A 20,611-nucleotide genomic window follows, 5' to 3' on the forward strand; every position below is an offset into this window, starting at 1 on the left:
AGTTTTGTGAATCCAATTAATTTCATATAATAATTAGAGAAACTAGAGCAAGGATAGAAAGATAAATAGTACTTGGTTATTTAATGACAACTGGTATGTGAATACACTGAAGTAGTGGAGTAGTTAGTACTTACTAGTGTATATACAAAATGACTTTGACTTTGCAAGTCAACGATCTAACATAAACATTCACATCAACCAACAAATAATTTAAGGCGGCTGGTATGAGAACCACTTTTTTGGTAATTAAACCAAACTATTTGTAGCGATTATCGCTGTAAATAGTGGTGTTTTTGTCCATATACAACTATTTGCAGCGATTACTGACAGGAGACTCGCTATTTTTTTCCAGATTTACTATTACAGACAGGGGACCCGCACTATTTGCAGCAACTACGCTGCAAATAGTAGGTGTGGTCTAGATAACAAAATAACTTATTAGGATATGAATCCCTGTATATAATCATCTCCCCATTACATAATCACTACACACTCTCTTTTTCTTTCTTTGTTCTTGTAAAGAAACAAGTCATGGGCAAAAACTCGAGTAACGGGTATGGAGACGAACCCGAGTTGATGAAGAAGATGATCACAGGAACAGTAGTATTAATGAAGAAAAATGTGCTTGATGTTAATGATTTTGGTGCTTCCTTTCTTGATCGTGTTTATGAGCTCTTTGGCAAACGTGTCTCTATTCAACTCATAAGTTCTACTCATTGTGATCCGTGTATGTATACATTTTTTTTGGATTTTGTTAATAATAACAGTTTTATTAAAACTAATTAACTTTATATAACTGAACACACGCACATGTACATATGTATGGGTTTAATTATAGCAAATGGAGTGAATGGGAAGATTGGAAAAGAAGCGTATATCGAAGATTGGGTGACGAAGAAGACACCCGTGGCTGCAGGGGAAGCGTCTTTCTCGGTGACATTCGAGTGGGAAGAATCAATGGGAATGCCTGGTGCATTGATGATAAAGAACCATCACCATAGTCAGTTTTACCTCAAGACGGTAACATTAGAGAATGTTCCGGCGGGTCATGGAGCCATCCATTTTGATTGCAATTCATGGGTCTACCCGACTCATCGTTACAACTACAACCGTATCTTCTTCGCTAACAAGGTACGTAATTAATTACGAGTACTTTCTTTGCTTGATGTTTTCCACTCCACTATATGCTTTTACACGAAAGGGATGAGTTGCTAAAGGTCAAGAAGTCGTCGCTAATTTTTATTTTTTATTTTTCATTATTTTGTCTTAATTATTAGTGACTTTAATTTGACGACGTCATAATCAAGATTAAGTTGTCATATTTGAAGAACTAACAACTAGGAGTAAATTATAAAAAACTGACAGACTAAGATGAATATTATATATACATACACATTCAATCATGATCAACTTTGATTTTAATATATTATTCAAGTAGCAGCATGGAGACCTGTAAGTGAGCTTATTAGAGATTGTTTAGATTATCTTTTAGAAATTTTAAAATCCTACTTGTACGTACCTGCTAGGTTTTTTTTTTTTTCACTGCAGTGCAACAGTATCCGATTTCTGCTAAAGTGGGATACGTGGAGATATGATGTAGACAACTTTATCCTAACCCAAATGTAAAAAGACTGTTCTAGAATAATGACCATCGGTCTTTTTGAAAAAAAAAAACTTTTGACGCAAAAGCAACACTAAAGTCAAAGAGGGAATTGAAACCGAGATCTCTCTCGATCTCAAATCTAGAGAGAGTAATTCAAACACATTGTTTCTTTTCTTTTTTCAAAGGGGGTGTCGTGCTAACTTGTTTAGACACCTTTTAACTTTGTTTTATTTAGTTATTTATCTAGTCTAACTTAACAATTTTCCAAAGCTAGATTAGATCCTTTGAAGAAGCCATGGTGGGTTGGTTGATTATTTTTTCATATTTGTTTTTCACGTATCTATGACATTTCTAAGTTAACAAATACGAGTACTATTTTAGTGTAACATAGTTATTATTCCTGGAAGAATATAAATGGCCCATGATACACCATATTAAGTTTTACTTGTGAGTATATTTTATGGACATCCTTTCAGAGAATAACCACTTATAAATGTATCTGGTTAGTTACATGAAAGTTAAAGTTACAATCCTCAAAATCAATTTTTATATATCCTATATATGCTAGATTAGATTGAACCTTTAAGCAATGTAGTAGACCAAATTAACTTTTGTGAGCATTCCAAATGTTTTGGGATTAACAACATATCCTGTCCGAGTGAATTATAAAAGCATGTGTAAAGGATAGCCGTGCCTAGATATGGGTTTTCCGACCGACCTAAAACTAGCCGGTTAAACCCGTTTGAAACTGAGAGAGCTACCCTATAGGGTGTAACCAGGAATTGAACTTGAGGTGGGTGAACAGCCAGTTAACCCAGTTATCCTTCTGTCTTATAATTTTTTTAAAAAAAGTATATCATTAAAACAGAATGCGCAGTAGCATGAAAGTTGCCTCCTACTTATTTGTTTCAAATACTTGTGTCAATTGATGTATTCTTTTTTTTTTTTATTATTTTTTTTTTTATTTTCCTTTCTATGATACAAGCTATTTCACCTATTTAGAAATGTAACAACTTCTAAGGACATGTAATTATATAGCAATTTCCCTTAGTAGTTATAGTGATATGTTACTGAAATACTGACTATCAATATTAGCTTTTGGGAAGTAATTTTAGTGTTTGTAACAAGATATAATTTGGATACTATGGCAGACATATTTACCTTCTACCACACCCGAACCACTGCGACATTATAGAGAGCAAGAACTCGTAAATCTTAGAGGAACCGGTTCAGGAGAGCTCAAGGAATGGGACAGGGTTTATGACTATGCTTACTATAATGATTTGGGTCTCCCAGATAAGGGTCAGGCCAAAGCCCGGCCTGTTCTTGGTGGAAACCCAAAGTATCCATATCCAAGAAGAGGAAGAACTGGCCGAAAGCCAACCAAAAAAGATCCAGAGAGCGAAAGCAGATTGTGCCCTCTAAGTCTAGATATTTATGTGCCACGTGATGAACGTTTCACTCATATCAAGTTCTCCGATTTCTTAGGTTATGCAGCCAAATCCATAGGCCAAGTGGTTCGTCATGAGATTAAGGCCATATTTGATAGGACTCCAAATGAGTTTGATTCGTTTAATGATGTGTTGAAGCTTTACCAAAGTAAGTTGAATCTCCCAAAACAGAAAGTTGGCAAACTTAGAAAACATTTTCATTTGGAGCTGATCAAAGAACTCTTACGTTCTGATGGCGAGCGCCATCTTAAATTTCCAAAGCCGGATGTTATCAATGGTAAATATATGTATCTACAGCAATACAATTAGATAATCTATTTGTCATTTTTTTTTACTAGAGATAAAAAAAAATTACTTTGTAATCTTCCATTAAATTTTTTTACTGTGTTTCAATATAATTTTCCAAATGGCAACAAATATTGAAATAGCATCATACACCTTGGCAGAGAACAACACAGCTTGGCGAACAGATGAAGAATTTGGAAGAGAAATGCTTGCCGGAGTTAACCCTGTGGTCATTCGTCGACTTGAAGTATGTTTATATAAAGTCTTTTGATAATATGGTTAACTTGGCATTTTAAAATTTTATGTTCTCCACCAGGAGTTTCCACCAGCTAGCAAGCTAGATCTGGCAAAATATGGCAACCAAACAAGCTCAATGACAAAAGAAGACCTTGAACCAAACATGAACGGACTCACAGTAGAACAAGTACGTCTTGGGTTTCAGTTTTGTGTGCATTGGTGAAAAATGTTTTCAGCCAACTTTGCCACTTATTCAACATTTTGAATCAAATATTTTTGTTTTGACCTGAACCCACTTGACCCGTTATCATAGCAGAGTGGCTATATGTTTTCATGTGCATAATGGACATACATATTTTGTTATTACAGGCTTTGGACAGTAAAAAACTGTTCATCCTGGATCACCACGATGCATTGATGCCGTATTTAAAAATAATCAACACTACAGCTTCTAAGATATATGCAACCCGAACAGTTCTCTTGCTACAAGATGATGGCACACTCAAGCCACTAGCTATCGAGTTGAGCTTGCCAAAGACTGAGCCCAACAGCAAGGGTTGCACCAGCGAGGTCTATACTCCTCCTTGTATTTCTTGTGAGGATGACGTTGAAGGCACCATATGGCAGTTAGCCAAAGCTTATGTTGCAGTCAATGACTCTGGATATCATCAACTTATTAGCCACTGGTACTTGAATACATTATTAACTTACCTTTTTTTATATACTACTCTTAACATATATTAGTTATTTTTTCGAGTCTTCTAATATTATTTTGATGGGTACAGGCTGAATACTCATGCAGTGATAGAACCATTTATAATTGCTACAAATCGACAACTGAGTGTGCTTCATCCGATACACAAGCTACTAAAACCACATTTTCGTGATACAATGAACATAAATGCTTTAGGTAGACAAATCCTAATCAATGCTGGGGGTGTACTTGAGATGACTGTGTTTCCAGCTGAATACTCCATGGAATTGTCTGCTGTTATTTATAAGAATTGGGTCTTTACCGAGCAGGCTCTGCCTGCTGATCTATTAAAGAGGTAATTACTAATTAGCCACAAGATAGTTATTAATGGGTTAACAGGTCACCCCAAGATGACATTCCCATTCACTCTTTACTTTTGACAGTAACCCGATCGACCCACCCATCTTACCATAGTTAATGTTTTGCACAAATGGTCAATTATTATATTATACTTAACAACTCAAATGTAAGAAGCCTAAATAAGTTTGATTCTTGTGAATAATATACAGGGGTGTAGCTGTCAAGGATGCAAGCCAACCCCATGGGCTAAAACTGCTCATAGAAGACTACCCATATGCAGTTGATGGGCTAGAGATTTGGTCAGCAATCCAAACATGGGTTAATGACTATTGTTGTGTATATTATGACTCGGATGAAACAGTTAAAGTCGATTCTGAACTCCAATCATGGTGGATGGAGTTAAGAACCGAGGGTCACGGTGACAAGAAAGACGAGCCATGGTGGCCTCAAATGCAAACACGAGCTGAGCTAATTGAGTCATGCACCACCATCATATGGGTGGCATCAGCTCTCCATGCAGCAGTAAATTTTGCTGTTAAGGACGTTTATCTTAAGTCTCGCAATACTCTATTCAACACGAAACCTAACTTGAAACCTACATCCAGCTTAGGATTTTGAAATCTTGACTAGTCATCCTGTACAACCCGATCTTTAACTTGATCCTAAATTAATGTATTTTAGTTATTTATTCCGTGTACAAGTATTTTTGTAGGTAATATGGGAAATTAGTAGAAAAATACACTACAAATGACAATAAAAATTTATGTACTATCAGGACTTAAAATTTTAACGATTCAACCACCAACTCATGTAAACAATAAATATCAAACAATTTTTATGTCGACTACTTTCGTTGTAAACTACCATGATTAAGTTTTGAAAGTTTTAACTTTTAAGCACAAAGAGAAAACAGGGACCCCTGATTCATTCTTGGAATTGTATTTGATGAATTGAAAGATGCGAGATTGACCCGTGTAAAAATTTCAAACCCACAGGGACTATTTTTGTAGTTACCCTAATCTTTCCATCCACTTGTAAATACTTTTCAACATCTTTTTCCCCTTCTATTTCAAGTTGCATTCTTGAGTTTTATTTTAAAGAGATAAGAAAAAGAAGGTAAGAAACTTTTAATTTTTGTATTCTTGAATTTTTGTTTTAAAAAAAAAGGAAGGGAAGAAAGGGAAAAATAAGATGTTTTGATCCCAAAACTTTCTTGTCACTTTTGGCAAGATTTGGAAGAAAAAGTGGTGAAATTATTATTATACCCTTCAAACTTATATAAAGGTTTTAATTACTAAGGCTATAAATGTAAAATTGTATCTTTTTATCCTTTCTTTTTCTTCTTTTCTAACTCAAGAATACATTTGACTATCAACTTTCTTTTCTTTTTTTTCAAGTCGAAAATGCCTCTTTTTTATGTAATTATCTATCCTTTCTTCCTCTATCCAATATATATATATATATGGTTTTTAATAAAAACTCAAGAATGCCTTTTTTTTTTACTTACTTAAAAAAAAAAAAAAGTTCTCGCTACTCCGTTATCAACAAGCCACCAATGTAAGAAGTTCTTTTATTCTTTTAATCATTACACATTCTTGTATGTATATCTCTTTTACTTGAACATCACATTAATCTTTTGTTACTGGAATTTAGTTTTTTTGTTCTTTGTTTCATTAATCCTAAATCTATAGATATTGTTACTTAAATAAATATATTTTTTTTACAAATCCCCATTGTCTCTTTTTTCCCTGTTTTTGATGGCTGCTTCCCCCGTAGTTCTTGTTAAGTAGACTTAGATGAATTTTTTTTTTTTTTTTGTTTTTTCATAAAAATTTATTCTCATGTTAGATATATATTTTGACATGTGAACAGAGCTCTCCTTATTGAAAATGTCTCGATGGATGTATGATGTGTATCTAAGTTTTCGAGGTCTAGATAACTGTAAAACCTTCGTTGATCATCTATACAACGGCCTTAAGCGAAACAGAATTCATACATGTTTAGATGATAGTGTAGCGGGTGGTGATGTGTCGGGTGAAACAGAAGTGAAATATGATGTCATTGAAAAATCGAAGTTTTTGATGGTGATTTTCTCTGATAAGTATGCTTCTTCGACATCGTGTATGAGGGAACTTGTGAAAATTCTCGATCTCAGCGCAAGCAGTTCCGAATATAAATGTATACCAGTGTTTTATAATGTTACTCCCGAGATGGTGAAGGAACAAAGTGGAAGCTATGCAGAAGCGTTTGCCGAACATGAAGTGTCGAATAAAGCAGAGGTGGGTGAATGGAGGAAAGCTCTTTCCATGGCAGCTTCGTTTTCTGGATGGGATCTTAATTCCGAGACAAATGGGTAAAAATTTCGTTACTCGAACTTATTTTTTTTAGGTGTTTTTCATTTCTACAATTAATGTTGTAGCTCTATTAAGACCGTTTATGTATAGATTAAGGTTCATCGGAGAAGTTTTTTTTATATAGTGCTAAATCTAGAAACTTTTTTAAAACGCCGACCTACTCCAAACCTTGTATGCACCACTGAATGGATCCAAACCTTTCCCTGTAACTGAGTCGTCCATCTTAATCGGCTCCATGTTGATTCACACCTTATATTATGATTTTATGCGCCTAAGAAAGTTAAGTTGCATAACTGTTCTTTTACAAAGTGGTGCACCAAATGCGTCCAGTTTCGGTCCCAAAACGCGTCAACACCCTCTAGAGCTAACCATTTGAGAAAATCTAAAACAAACTGATGGATTCCCAAATACTATTCTTAGAAAAATTGTGGAGAAATATACAACTATGATGCACCTTAAAGTTATATAGTGATGCACCGGTCGCATACTTCGTAGTTTAAGATTCATCTCACCATAACTCCCTCTATATGTATTTTTTGTGAGCAGGTCTGAGTACAAGTTCATTGAGGACATATCCAAAGGAATCCGCAAAATGTTTTCTGATGCGCCATCCATGCATGCTGGTGAGAACCTAGTTGATGTAGATGCTTGTGTAAATAAACTGAATTTGGTGTGCTATTTTGGGTCAATTAAGGTTACTTTTTTGTTTGCATAAGAGATTAACATGATTGATATGCTGGTGAGAACCTAGTTGACGTGGACTTGTTTTCTTGCTAATTTCTTACTCCAGGAATTTGATGAACGAGAGACTGTTTTGGTCACATATCAAGTTTATTTTCAGAATATTCATGAAGTGATTAAAAGCTTAGCTAATTTTTGGTTGCATTATGTTTACACAACATAATTAACTTATGAGGTTAACAATAACATGTGCAATCTTTGGTTTTAGCTTACATGTTTTTTTTTTTAATACAATTTTTGTTTCCTTGACATGGCCAACCAAAAATTGCTGAGTGAATCAAAGAATCTATTTACACTTGGTTTTGTGTGAAATTAATTTTAAGTGTTCAAAAAATGAATCAAAACTATTTGTGAGATATTGATGGCTAACAGAATGACGCCTGTTTTAATATTTATTATTCTTTAATACTTAATATTCGCAGGAATTCGGGTGCACAAGTCTGAGTCGAACTACCGCCACTCTAAGCATTCAAAGAGACAACTTGCTATATATTGGGATATGGAGAGTTGTTGTATTCCAAATGGCGTTGCTCCAAAAGAAATTTATAATAACATCTTGGCATGCTTACAACGCGAAACTGAAATCAAATGGCAAGCTAGTGAAGTTACTATGTATGCATATGCTGATTTCATGAATGTTTCTCCCGAAATAAGTGCAGGCTGCATGGGGGCAGAGATATCTATGGTATATGTACCGAATGATGTCAATGATGTCATTGGTAAATCCATATTATTTGATATGCACCTTTATGCTCATAAAAATCCTCCACCATCTTCCATAATGCTGATTTCGGGGGATGCTAGCTTTTGTCATACACTACATAGGCTTCATCTACAGGATCACCCTGTAATTTTTGTCATTCCTTCTAGTGTTGGTCTTTTATCTGCTTTGAGTTGTGCCTCCATTGACGTTTGGGACTGGTCCAGTGTGATTCATGGAGAAGGGCATGCTGTTAATAGGGAGAGAGGTGTTTAAATGGGAGCTCAATCATCATCCAAACACAATCCAGATGACGTGATGCTGGTACAACCTGGAGATTTGACCAGTTTAAAGAATCAACTAGTGAAGCTGCTAGAGTTCTGGTAGAATTGAGTAGAATCTTTGGATGTATTTTAGAATTCAGTAGTTAAATGCAGTAGTACTTTTCTGATTTATTTTGTAGATTGTTCGTCTATTTTGGGTAATTTTATTAGGTACAAGAGACTGCAAAATATCTGGTATAACTAAGATTAATGACCTGTTTGAAAAGATGAATGAAGTTAATGAGGTCAGTCGTGGCTGCTTGGGTCATAGGATTCTGTGTGAGTTTAATGGTTCGTTGGTTTAGTTGGCTCTCTATATATCAGTCATCTGTCATCTATTTTGCTAATTTTCCATACCCTAGCAGCAGCAGTTAATTGGCATCTATTGCAGTTAGTATTCAACCCGTCGAGGACTTGGATGATCCTCTGATATTGGCCAAACTATACAATGTTGACTAACCCAAGTCAACCTATTCTTTGTGAGTTTTTCTATGTATTACTTATGCCAGCAGTGATTGTACAATCTATACTCTGTATTTCAGTCATCTGCCATCTATAGTTCTATACTGCTGAAGGACCAATTTTGACTTTAACTTTTGCATACCATCAGCTCCTCTTCTGCTTGCTATTTAGCTAATTTTCCATACCTTTCATCGTCCTAAACTTTAACTCTGTATTGTTATGCTACCTTGACTCCAGTAGGAATCCCCAATACCCTGCTGTTTAGCCAATTTTCCATGTCTACCTGTTCACTAACATCTCTTGTAGTTACTATTTCAACCTGTCGAGAACTTGTTTCCTTCTTGAACACCTGTACCTTGTATGTGACACCTGTCGTATGATACAATAGTTGTTTAGGAGTAGACGCATTCTTTTGGGAGTTGGAAGTCTTGAACCATAACCTCCGGTTTGGTGAATATAAATTGATTTACAAAACGTCATCTGGTCAATGGATTCTCTTAGATGTAGAAGTTTTTTGCTATGTTGTGTTTCTTAAACTCAATAGTTAAGAGGATCTGCAAGCTGTCAAAATGTTGTCAACTTATATCTTCTTTAAGAGAATTGTGTTTACTGCTTCTGCAAAATGGTGTACGTGAGTGAGAGGTCTGATGCTAAGATGCTTGATATGGATGACTTTGAAAATGTTAACCGGTTATGTCACACGTTTTATGGTAAGTGCTTCACTATACAACAATATTTGTAAGTATATCTTAGTTTGTTCTATCCTAGTTGGCTAGTTTTGTACTTCAGTTCTTTCAAGCCAATCCAGATTCTGATCGATTCAGACTTAAATATTTTGTAATTTTAACGACATAATTTGCTTATAAAAAGTGAAAAAGTCGTATGTTCTTGATTATAAGCGAGTATGGCCCCCTTTTGAGCTTACTTCTCACGAGTCATGACCAATCTTGAAAGGTCAAAAATGGGAGGGATATCACTACATCTGGACTTTGGCTCTTCAACATTTAGTGAGAGAATCAGAGTAAATTCCCTTTTCTGACTAAATATACTACTACAAGCGTGAAATAGTAAGTTTCGTGCTGGATAATTTGTTGGTTCCAGCCTTCGAGGCCCTAAAGATTAAACACTCGCACAAAGCTCGCTAACTGTGAACGAGAGTGAACTGGGGGAGGATGGTGTTTAATATATGATAATTTAGCAAACATTATTTAGGATGTACCTCATAGTAGTTTAGCCTTTACCGTACATATCAGCAATGTGGGATGCATTATTAGGTGTTTGAATGATTTTAGTTCTGTAACATTGTGTCGGTGATCAAACATTTTTGTGAATCCTTTCTAGAAAAGCTTCTATATTATATACAAAGATTTCTTATGCTGATAGAAACCAAGTGGACAATTTGTTACAAGAATCTGGCAAACTTTATTCATATCACATCTATTGCCCTCAATCAATTAACTTGTGAACACAAACCCAAACCCAAACCCAAACCCAAACAAAGATTTACATTAAATACGAATACTATAGACCAATCTTAATCTTTTCAAATCGATATGCTATTGGGAATCCCCTTGCCTGTAAGTCCACCCTCACGACTATAGTCAGAAGTGTTTGGATAAAGCAAGGTGTATGCAACCTTAACTGGTCCAACTCTGTTCTTCAAACGCTCGTCGTTGTTTCTATTCATTATCCTAGTCTCAATCTCCTCAAGCCTCTTTCCAAAGCTCTTGAAAGCCTCTAATGCTGTACCATCTGACGTCCAATACGGAGATTCACTTTGTCCAAGATAAATCTCATCTGTTGAATGTCTAGACAAAACCTCTATCAAAGAAACTCCTATTAATGTTTGGAACTGGCTCGTGATTGTTTTCAAAAATCCCTTTTCAGGGTCCGACTCTAGCTCAGCATATTCCGGTGTATTTGGCTTTGGCATGAACCTACGGCTCACAGTTGGGCGGTTAGGGAGGTATCCCGCATAAGGGTATTGGCCAAAATTTACTGCTGCATGGAGAGCTGATGCGATCCATATGATGGTGGTGCATGAGTCAATTAGCTCAGCTCGTGTTTGCATTTTAGGCCACCATGGCTCGTCTTTCTTGTCACCATGGCCCTCGGTTCTTAACTCCATCCACCATGATTGGAGTTCAGAATCAACTTTAACCGTTTCATCAGAGTCATAATATACACAACAATAGTCGTTAACCCATGTTTGAATTGCTGACCAAATCTCTAGCCCATCAACTGCATATGGGTAGTCTTCTATGAGCAGTTTTAGCCCATGGGGTTGGCTTGCATCCTTGACAGCTACACCCCTGTATATTATTCACAAGAATTAAAGTTATTTAGGCTTCTTACATTTGACTTGTTATTTATATTCCAATAATTGACCATTTATTAGAGTACTTGTGGAAAACAGTAAACGTGATAAGATATGTGGGTTGATTGGATTACAGTCACTAGGAACGGGTTAATTAGTAGTAGAGAGTGAACGGGCGATGTCAGTTTGGGTTGACCTGTGAACCCATTCTAAAATTTTAATTATCTTTCATAATGTGCTAATGTATACTTGTGGGCTTGTGGCTAATTACCTCTTTAGTAGATCAGCAGGCAGAGCCTGCTCGGTGAAGACCCAATTCTTATAGATAAAAGCAGACATTTCCATGGAGTACTTAGCTGGAAACACGGTCATCTCAAGTACACCCCCAGCATTGATTAGTATCTGTCTAGCTAAAGCATTTATGTTCATTGTATCACGAAAATGTGGTTTTAGTAGCTTGTGTATCGGATGAAGCACACTTAGTTGTCGATTTGTAGCTATAATAAATGGTTCTATCACTGCATGAGTGTTCAGCCTGTACCCACCAGAAAAATATTAGAAGATTCGAAAAAATAACCAATTGTTGTTACAAGAAGTAGATATCCAATAATGTAAAAAAATATGCAAATACCAGTGGCTAATAAGTTGATGATATCCAGAGTCATTGACTGCAGCATAAGCTTTGGCTAACTGCCATATGGTGCCTTCAACGCCATCCTCACAAGGAGTATAGACCTCGCTGGTGCAACCCTTGCTGTCCGGCTTATCGTTTGGCAAGCTTAACTCGATAGCTAGTGGCTTAAGTGTGCCATCATCTTGTAGCAAGAGAACTGTTCGGGTTGCATATATCTTTGAAGCTGTAGTGTTGATTCTTTTTAGATACGGCATCAATGCATCGTGATGATCCAGGATGAACAGTTTTTTATTGTCCAAAGCCTGTAAAAACAAAATATATGTGTATTACGCATATTAAAACATATGGCCACGATGGTTTGATAACGGGTCAAGTTGGTTCAGGTCAAAACAAAGAATTTTTTCAAAAATGTTTGATTTGGCTCAAAACATTTTTGTCCAATGCACACAAAATTGAATTTCAAGACGTACCTGTTCTACGGTTAGTCCATTCATGTTTGGTTCTAGGTCTTGTTTTGTTAATGTGCTCATTTGATTGCCATACTCTGCCAGCTCTAGCTTGCTAGCTGGAGGAAACTCCTGGTGGAGAATACAAAAGTTAAAATAAGTTGTTGATTAAAAGGTCGAACAATATTATCAAAAGACTTTGAATAAACATACTTCAAGTCGACGAATGACCACAGGGTTAACTCCGGCAAGCATTTCTCTTCCAAATTCTTCATCTGTTCTCCAAGCTGTGTTGTTCTCTGCCAAGGTGTATGAATGCTATTTCATTCTTTGTTGCCATATGGTAAAAAACAAAAACAGAAATACATCATCTAGTTGTAGTGTTGTACTGATGTAGAGACATATATTTACCTTTGATAACATCTGGCATTGGAAATGCAAGAGGTTGCTCGCCATCAAAACGTAAAAGTTCTTTGATCAACTCCAAATGAACACGTTTCCTAATCTTGCCAATTGTGCGTTTTGGGAGCTTAATCCCACCTTGGTAAAGCTTCAACACGTCTTCAAACGAATCAAACTCATTAAAGGTTTTATCAAATATGGCCTTAACCTCAGGACGAACCACTTGGCCTATGGATTTGGCTGCATAACCTAAGAAATCCGAGAACTTGATATGTGTGAAACGTTCATCACGGGGTACATAAATTTTTAGACTTAGAAGGAACAATCTGCTTTCGCTCTTTGGATCTTTTTTTGTTGGTTTTCGGCCAGTTCTTCCTCTTCTTGGGTATGGGTACTCCGGGTTTCCACCAAGAACAGGTCGGGCTTTGGCTGGTCCCTTATCCGGGAGACCCAAATCATTATAGTAATCATAGTCATAAACCCTGTCCCATTCCTTGAGCATTCCTGAACCCGTTCCTCTAAGATTGATAAGTTCTTGCTCTCTATAGTGTCGCAATGGTTCGGGTGTTGAAGATGGTAAATATGACTGCAATAGTATCCAAACTATATCTTGTTACAAACACTTAAATTACCTCTCCACATAAAACTTATATATGTGTTCTAATAATTCTATAAAATTTTATATTCTTATATGTTGTAAACTTGTAGTAGTAACTTTATTACTTGTTAATATCTTGTACACTGTTCGGACATATCAAATTTACATTCTATAAATTTCTAACTAACTTGTTAGATTTCTAAATAGTTAAACTTGCATCATGCAGCCAAGTGAAATCAAAGAAAAAATCAACTTATTCAATTATTTGAAACAAATAACTTGAGTCGTACAATTATCTTCGTCTCTAATACATTATAAAGTACTCGTATTTATTTCCTCCAAATCTTTTTAACTAACTTTTTGAAAATTCTACAATGCCTCTATTATTGTTTACTAATTTAAATATAGTTAACTAAAATAACTATAATAACTTTATAGGAAATCATAACTACTTATTTTTAAATCTCTATTTAAATCTCAACCACTCATTTTTTCTCTCTTCTCCATAAATCATTTTATTACTCTAATCTTTCAAAATCTTTTATCTCAAAAACCGTATATCGATAAATTATAAAAAATTATATGGGTGTTCTTAAAATTTCATGTTCTTTCATTAGAGAGGTCATTCGATATGCTTTCGATGAATTTTTAAATCCGAGAGCGGAGCCCGTACGGCTAAGGCATTTGATTATCACACTCTATGACTTATCATCTTTGATAACCTATCACACTCTGTGACCTATTACCCCCGGCATCTCACCACCACAACGTGCGGGTACTTTCTCTCGTATATATAAAGTATATCAACATGGTTTTTCTTTTGGGAAATGTTTAATTCTCATAATAGAATTACCTAAAAATCCTTTTAACTATTGGATGAGACATGTGGCAAAATCATGTGGTAAGATTAGAAAAAAGAATTTAAGGATAACATATATCACCTTCTTATAGTTTTAGGATGATTTTTTGACTAATTTTTAGGGGGATTTATCATTTTCTTTATTTTTTTAAAAGGCACAAAAGATAAAATATCACTTGTCACGCGATGCGTCGTGTTAAGTTGGAGGCTACTTTCGAACTACTTTATCATACGTTTTTATGATAAAATATCACTTTGATATTTATTCTTAATCATGCTGGTCTAAATCAAAACCTTATACTATAACCTTTTCTTTTCTTTTCTTTTTTTTTTTAAAAAAAAAAGACTATATAAACTTATTTATTGCTTTAATAAAATAAGGCATGAAAGCGATCTTTAAAAGGTCATCTCATGCGAATAATGAAAGGGTCTTCCTGGCTGCGCACTGACTAATCAGACCGGTTGATTAAATTTAGTTTTTAATTTTTATTTTTATTTTTGTATAGTTATGTCTTTTGTATTTATTTGTATTTTTATTTTCTGAACTTAAAATTCATATGCATGAATATTGTCAGTTGTGAATGCTTTCATTAGAAAGCTGGTCATGGGGTTGGGCCAACCCGGTTGGCTATCAAGGTCTTTCCTGTTAAATTAAAGGGTTCACATTTTGATTGGAGTCTGTCCATTGACTCCATTTGGATGTATTTTCTAGAATGAAAACTACTAGGAGTAATAAACTGTTAAGAAAAAAATATTAAATTAAATTACAAACAAACAAATAAAAAGTCGTATGCATCATTATACATCCCCGTAGCAAGATATGCCAACCTGTTCTAATCAAAGGACAGGTCATCCGGCCACTTCAGCCAACTAGGACTCACACGCTTTTGTCAAACCTTAATATTTTGTATGAATATAAAAATAAAAATAAAGGCACATAGGAGACTGAATCTTATTGGACGTGAAATTATAATATTATCTACATCATCCAAATCATCATCATAGAATTATATAATTGAACTATCATCATCCAAATCATATAAAACATAGTTTAATTATAATTAAACTATCATCAACCAAATCATGTATTGATTGAATCATATCCTAAAGTATCATTGTAGAAACAAAATATTCATTTTGACATAGAATATTTATATCATATTACTATATTAGACCATATACATTTTTTTTTCTTGAATATAAAAATAAAGACATATAGGAGACTGAATCTTATTGGACATGAAATTATCAGGCAAGAAAGTATCAAATTCTCAAGCAACAAAAATGAAAAGACGGGATACCCATCACTAATTGAGGTATAAAGCGTGAATAGCGACATAAAAGGCTGTTAGTGGAAACTTTCAATTTACTATTGCCGGATGTTTCTTTTAACATATATATGTACACATGTTTTTATTCATTCGAACAAGATATGTTTGTTTCCGATATATGCGCGCACTTGGCATGTTCACATAAATTAATTTTTTTATACTCCAAAAGTAATTTATGCTTTAAGGTTCGATCTAGTTACAAGGATAACGAATCTGAGATTAACCTGCCGAAATATATGCACATCATGGCTTTTCTTTATAGTCATAGAATAACTTTGTGTATGATTATTAGCTTGTTACACACAATGCGACGCGATGATAAATAATGGAAGGTGAGTGACGACTTGCAAGTGGTGTTAAAATGTTTTTAACTATTTAAGGTATAAAAACACAATTAATGAACAATATTTTTTAGAAAAATTGAAAATGTAATTTTTTATTTCCCAAAAGGTAAATGTTAGTGTTTATGATACAAATTAGAAAGAAGTTATATACAATATACTTATATATATATATATACGAGGGTTTTTTATCCGCATCATGTGCGGCTATTTCAAATAGATGATTAAGAAAGTGGGTTTTTGATTGTAAATTATTATATTTTACTAATTATAAATTATAAGAATTAATATTGTACATGTTTGACTAATAAATAACTCAATAATCACAACATTATTATTTAGATCTAATTTTATTCGAAAGCTGCACTATTTGTTATAACGTATTTTACCAAAATTTTATAGACAGAAAAAATTTCCAATATGAAATGAAAACTATAAAATTATTATTGTACTAAGTAAGTAACTGCTCAGTGCCGCCTTCCGCGGGTTTTGAGCCTCAATACCTCGACGGTGTATGGGGGAGGTTAAGATGTAGGCAGACCTTACCTCTACCTAAGTAGAGAGGCTGCTTCTAGTTTCTACCTAAATTATTATTGTACTATGACCTTAAAATAACTAAATACTTAATTAAATCATATTATATTGTTATGAGATACGAGTCCAAATCAAAATATTAATATATTTAATTAGTCATATTTTATTTTTTTTGGTAAGATTTGACTTGATAAATATGAAAAAAATTTGACTTTTATTTTATTTTTGGGTATATATATTGAAAAAATATATGGAGATGCCACATAGGATAAATCATATGTGGCAACGTTTAAGAATAACAATAAGTTAAAGAGGATGTCTTAAAATGCTTGAATTCCTACTCTTTTATATAGATTATAGATAGATAGATAGATATACTCGTAATCATAGTTGTTAAACTCTTATTAGTCACGAATCGACTCTTACTAGTCGAGTCGATTTACACTAAAAACGGGCGACTCCTTGGGTGACTTTTTTTTTATCCCGACTTTTATGAGTCAGGATGTGAATTTGGAACAAGTCAATAGAAGTCTCAAACTTATGATTGTAGTAGTTTGATAATAAGGTTATATATTATATATTATATTAATAGTTACATTATTTTGTATGTTATATATGTATTTTTGATTCTTTTTAGAGAATTTGAAGATAAGTTATAACTTTATGACACAAAAGTATTGAATATGTAATATTTTCGTAATGTATTACGATAATCAACTTATATTTTGTTTATAAATACAGTCAAACCTCTATAAACTAATACTCGATAAATTAATACTACAATAAATTGATAATTTGCTTTAGATCCAACTTTAAAGAACCATTGTTAATGAAAACTCGATAATATAATAACTCGCTACATTGATAAAATATATCGGCCCTAACGTTATTAATTTATAAAGGTTTTACGGTACGTCACACATATATAATTATACAATATTATGTAGTATATATAAAAATGTCTTGACTCGTCATATTTCAAATCATGAGTCAAGTTAAAAGTTATGAGTTAGCAACTATCCTCGTAATACATTGTTGTTTTGTTTTTTAATTATATGTATATACTGGTAATTTTTAAAGAAAAACAGAACATTACACTGACAACAAAGTGGGGTATCAACTAGTTGTGTAACGTGAGCTTGGGGTTTTGGTAAACTCATTGACTGATTTTAGTTTGGAACTTCACGTTCAAAAAGTCGACAAATAAAGGGTCAATTTCTTTCGTAATTTTAAAAATGAAAAGAGAAGATACCCTTTACAATGAGATCCAAAACATGAATAACGACATAAAAGACTGTTAGTGGAAACTTTTATTTTATTCGAGTAACAATAACTATGTTACACTTTAACTATATAAACACAACCTGCTAGCTTCTAGTAATATTCTATTATAATTACGATTATTGGGTGAATAGATTATTATTTTAAAAAAAATAAAATAAGAGAGTAATTTTTTTTATTGAGATTAAACACTAGAATTAACTTCAAATATTGTTTTGAGTTAGCTTATTGAGGTGCTTATTGGCTTCTTCAAAATAGCTTCTTACCTTTGTGAAAACTATTAAGTTAAATGTATTTGACAAATTAAATAAAACTTGAAAAATATTGAAATAAAAAAGTGTCTAAATTAGTTAAAGCATGAAACTCCATTAAATAAAGAAAATAATCTATTTGTTTGAATTAGATTGGAGAAAAAAAAATAGCAAGTACATACAAGTAGGATTTTAAATCTATACTTCTCTATAAAGCATATTGACTTTTTTATTTTTAGATATTAAGCATCATTTCAAACATTCTCATAATGCCCCTTATACCTTACTTAAACATAAAACCCTTTTATATCCTCTTTTTCCCAATTCTTTTTAATCATTACACGATCTCATCGACCTTCTATCACCTTCCGCCGCCGCCCTCCTTCTCCACCGCCTCCCTCCATCTCCACCACCGCCTCCATTTTATATTGTCCCCGCCTTCTAACCGCCGCAACGCGTGAGCACTATGCTCGTTTTATTAAAATAAGCAGAATAAACTCAAAATAAGCTCACCTCCATGTGTTGCTGCTACTTGAATAATTATAATTAAATTTGATCATGATTAAATATCTATATATATTAATCTTATAAATTGTCATTTTCTTAAAAATACTCCTATTTAATTTGTTAGTTTTTTTTTCCCAAATATATTGAATAAAACAATAATAAGTAAAAAAAAAAAAAAAAGTTATTGTAAAACGAGTATATTATATATAATAAAATAAATTGCAGTTCATGTATAAGAATTTAATCATTACATTATGATCAAGACATAAAGTAATGTATCAAAATTCAGATACTATAAATATGATGTATCGATTTTAGTTAATACGATTAGCCAAGATGTCTTTTATGATTTTTCTATACCGAATATTATTCATAACATTTTTCATTTAAAAGTAAATGATTAATTATTTTTATTTGTTTTCCTTTTACAATTTGTTTTTCACAAGCATACACAAAGTTCTAATTTGAAAAGATAGGGATAACGATTAATGGTGTGCCTAAAAATGGTAGTAATTAAAATTTAAAGAGAGAAAACTTATGATATATGCGTAAAATATCTAATACACAAAGTTCTCCTCGACGGTATTTTCCAATAAAGGAGGTGGTATAGTGAAAAAGACTATTTAAAATCCGCTTAATGCGGGACCCTTTCGTTGTGCGATTAGCACACATTATACGCGTCTGATGTAAAATTCACTTGTAAAAAAAAATACCATATGTATAGTGGAATTAAAACATTAAGCAAAGAAAGGAAAGGTCGAAAGGAGCATATTATTTACCTTGTTAGCAAAGAAAATACGGTTGTAGTTGTAACGATATGTCGGGTAGACCCATGAATTGCAAACAAAATGGATGGCTCCATGACCCGGAACATTCTCTAATGTTACCGTCTTGAGGTAAAACTGACTATGGTGATGGTTTTTTATCATCAATGCACCAGGCATTCCCATTGATTCTTTCCAATCGAATGTCACCGAGAAATTGGCTTCTCCTGCAGCCATGGGTGTCTTCTTCGTCACCCAATCTTCGATATATGCTTCCTTTCCAACTTTCCCATTCATTCCATTTGCTGAAAACCAATACATATATAATTAATCGTAAGAACATATATTATGCGTATTCGAGTATTTGTTATTAGGAAAAAAAAAAGGTTTTACTAATAATAGATCTTGAAGGATATATTTGTTTGAAGATAGAAGTCAATAGTTCGATCTTTGATCACTCCTTACATAATGGTTAAAGGTTTTTTTAAGCAGTTTTTTTTTCCTTTCAAAATAGGTTTTCTTAGAAGCAGTTTCGTTATTCTTTTAAAACGGTCTTTTTTACTATCTTAGATTAAGATAAAGTTGTCTATATCTTAGCTCTTGATCAGTGCTTCGTGAAAGATGAGATTAAGTATGGTTGTTATTCTTTCATAATATTTATTATGAGCACCAATTAACTCAATAAATTATATTTCAATTTTTCATAAAGAAAACCCAAAAAGAATGAATATTATAATAATATATGCATGGAGATTGAAATGAAAGGATATTGTAATGATAGATACATACACGGATCACAATGAGTAGAACTTATGAGTTGAATAGAGACACGTTTGCCAAAGAAATCATAAACACGATCAACAAAGGAAGCACCAAAATCATTAAGATCAAGAAAATTTTTCTTCATTAACACAACTGTCCCTGTGATCACCTTATTCATCAACTCGGGTTCGTCTCCGTAGCCTTCATTCGAGTTCTTGCCACACTTGATAATGTCCATCATCCCCATATATGACTTGTTTCCTTAGAAGAACTTATATATAAAGAAAAAGAAAAAAAAAAAAAAGAGTGTGTGTATTGATCAAGTTATGGGAAGATGCTTATATATTGTTGGTGGTATTTATACACTTGTTTAA

General features: G+C 33.5%; 3 protein-coding genes across 3 annotated transcripts; 2 read left to right on the top strand and 1 right to left on the bottom strand.

Moving 5' to 3' along the window:
• Positions 1-393: 393 nt before the first annotated feature.
• Positions 394-5,248, top strand: LOC122596863 (probable linoleate 9S-lipoxygenase 5). The gene is made up of 8 exons (XM_043769508.1): positions 394-727; positions 839-1,131; positions 2,755-3,331; positions 3,501-3,586; positions 3,656-3,763; positions 3,946-4,262; positions 4,362-4,625; positions 4,840-5,248. The coding sequence occupies exons 1-8, from the start codon at positions 532-534 to the stop codon at positions 5,246-5,248; spliced, it is 2,250 nt and encodes a 749-aa protein (XP_043625443.1). The 5' UTR covers positions 394-531.
• An 884-nt stretch (positions 5,249-6,132) lies between these two features.
• LOC122596576 (disease resistance protein RUN1-like) lies at positions 6,133-8,974 on the top strand. Its single transcript, XM_043769185.1, has 4 exons — positions 6,133-6,187; positions 6,503-6,983; positions 7,531-7,607; positions 8,148-8,974. The coding sequence occupies exons 2-4, from the start codon at positions 6,520-6,522 to the stop codon at positions 8,699-8,701; spliced, it is 1,095 nt and encodes a 364-aa protein (XP_043625120.1). The 5' UTR covers positions 6,133-6,187; positions 6,503-6,519; the 3' UTR covers positions 8,702-8,974.
• A 1,763-nt stretch (positions 8,975-10,737) lies between these two features.
• LOC122594977 (probable linoleate 9S-lipoxygenase 5) lies at positions 10,738-20,556 on the bottom strand. The gene is made up of 8 exons (XM_043767260.1): positions 20,265-20,556; positions 19,491-19,780; positions 13,019-13,595; positions 12,821-12,906; positions 12,632-12,739; positions 12,159-12,463; positions 11,799-12,062; positions 10,738-11,522 (listed from the first exon to the last, which is right to left on the bottom strand). The coding sequence occupies exons 1-8, from the start codon at positions 20,482-20,484 to the stop codon at positions 10,754-10,756; spliced, it is 2,619 nt and encodes an 872-aa protein (XP_043623195.1). The 5' UTR covers positions 20,485-20,556; the 3' UTR covers positions 10,738-10,753.
• Between the last annotated feature and the right edge of the window lie 55 nt (positions 20,557-20,611).

This window comes from Erigeron canadensis, chromosome 4 (genome assembly GCF_010389155.1).
Source record: "Erigeron canadensis isolate Cc75 chromosome 4, C_canadensis_v1, whole genome shotgun sequence".
NCBI classification, from domain to species: domain Eukaryota; kingdom Viridiplantae; phylum Streptophyta; class Magnoliopsida; order Asterales; family Asteraceae; genus Erigeron; species Erigeron canadensis.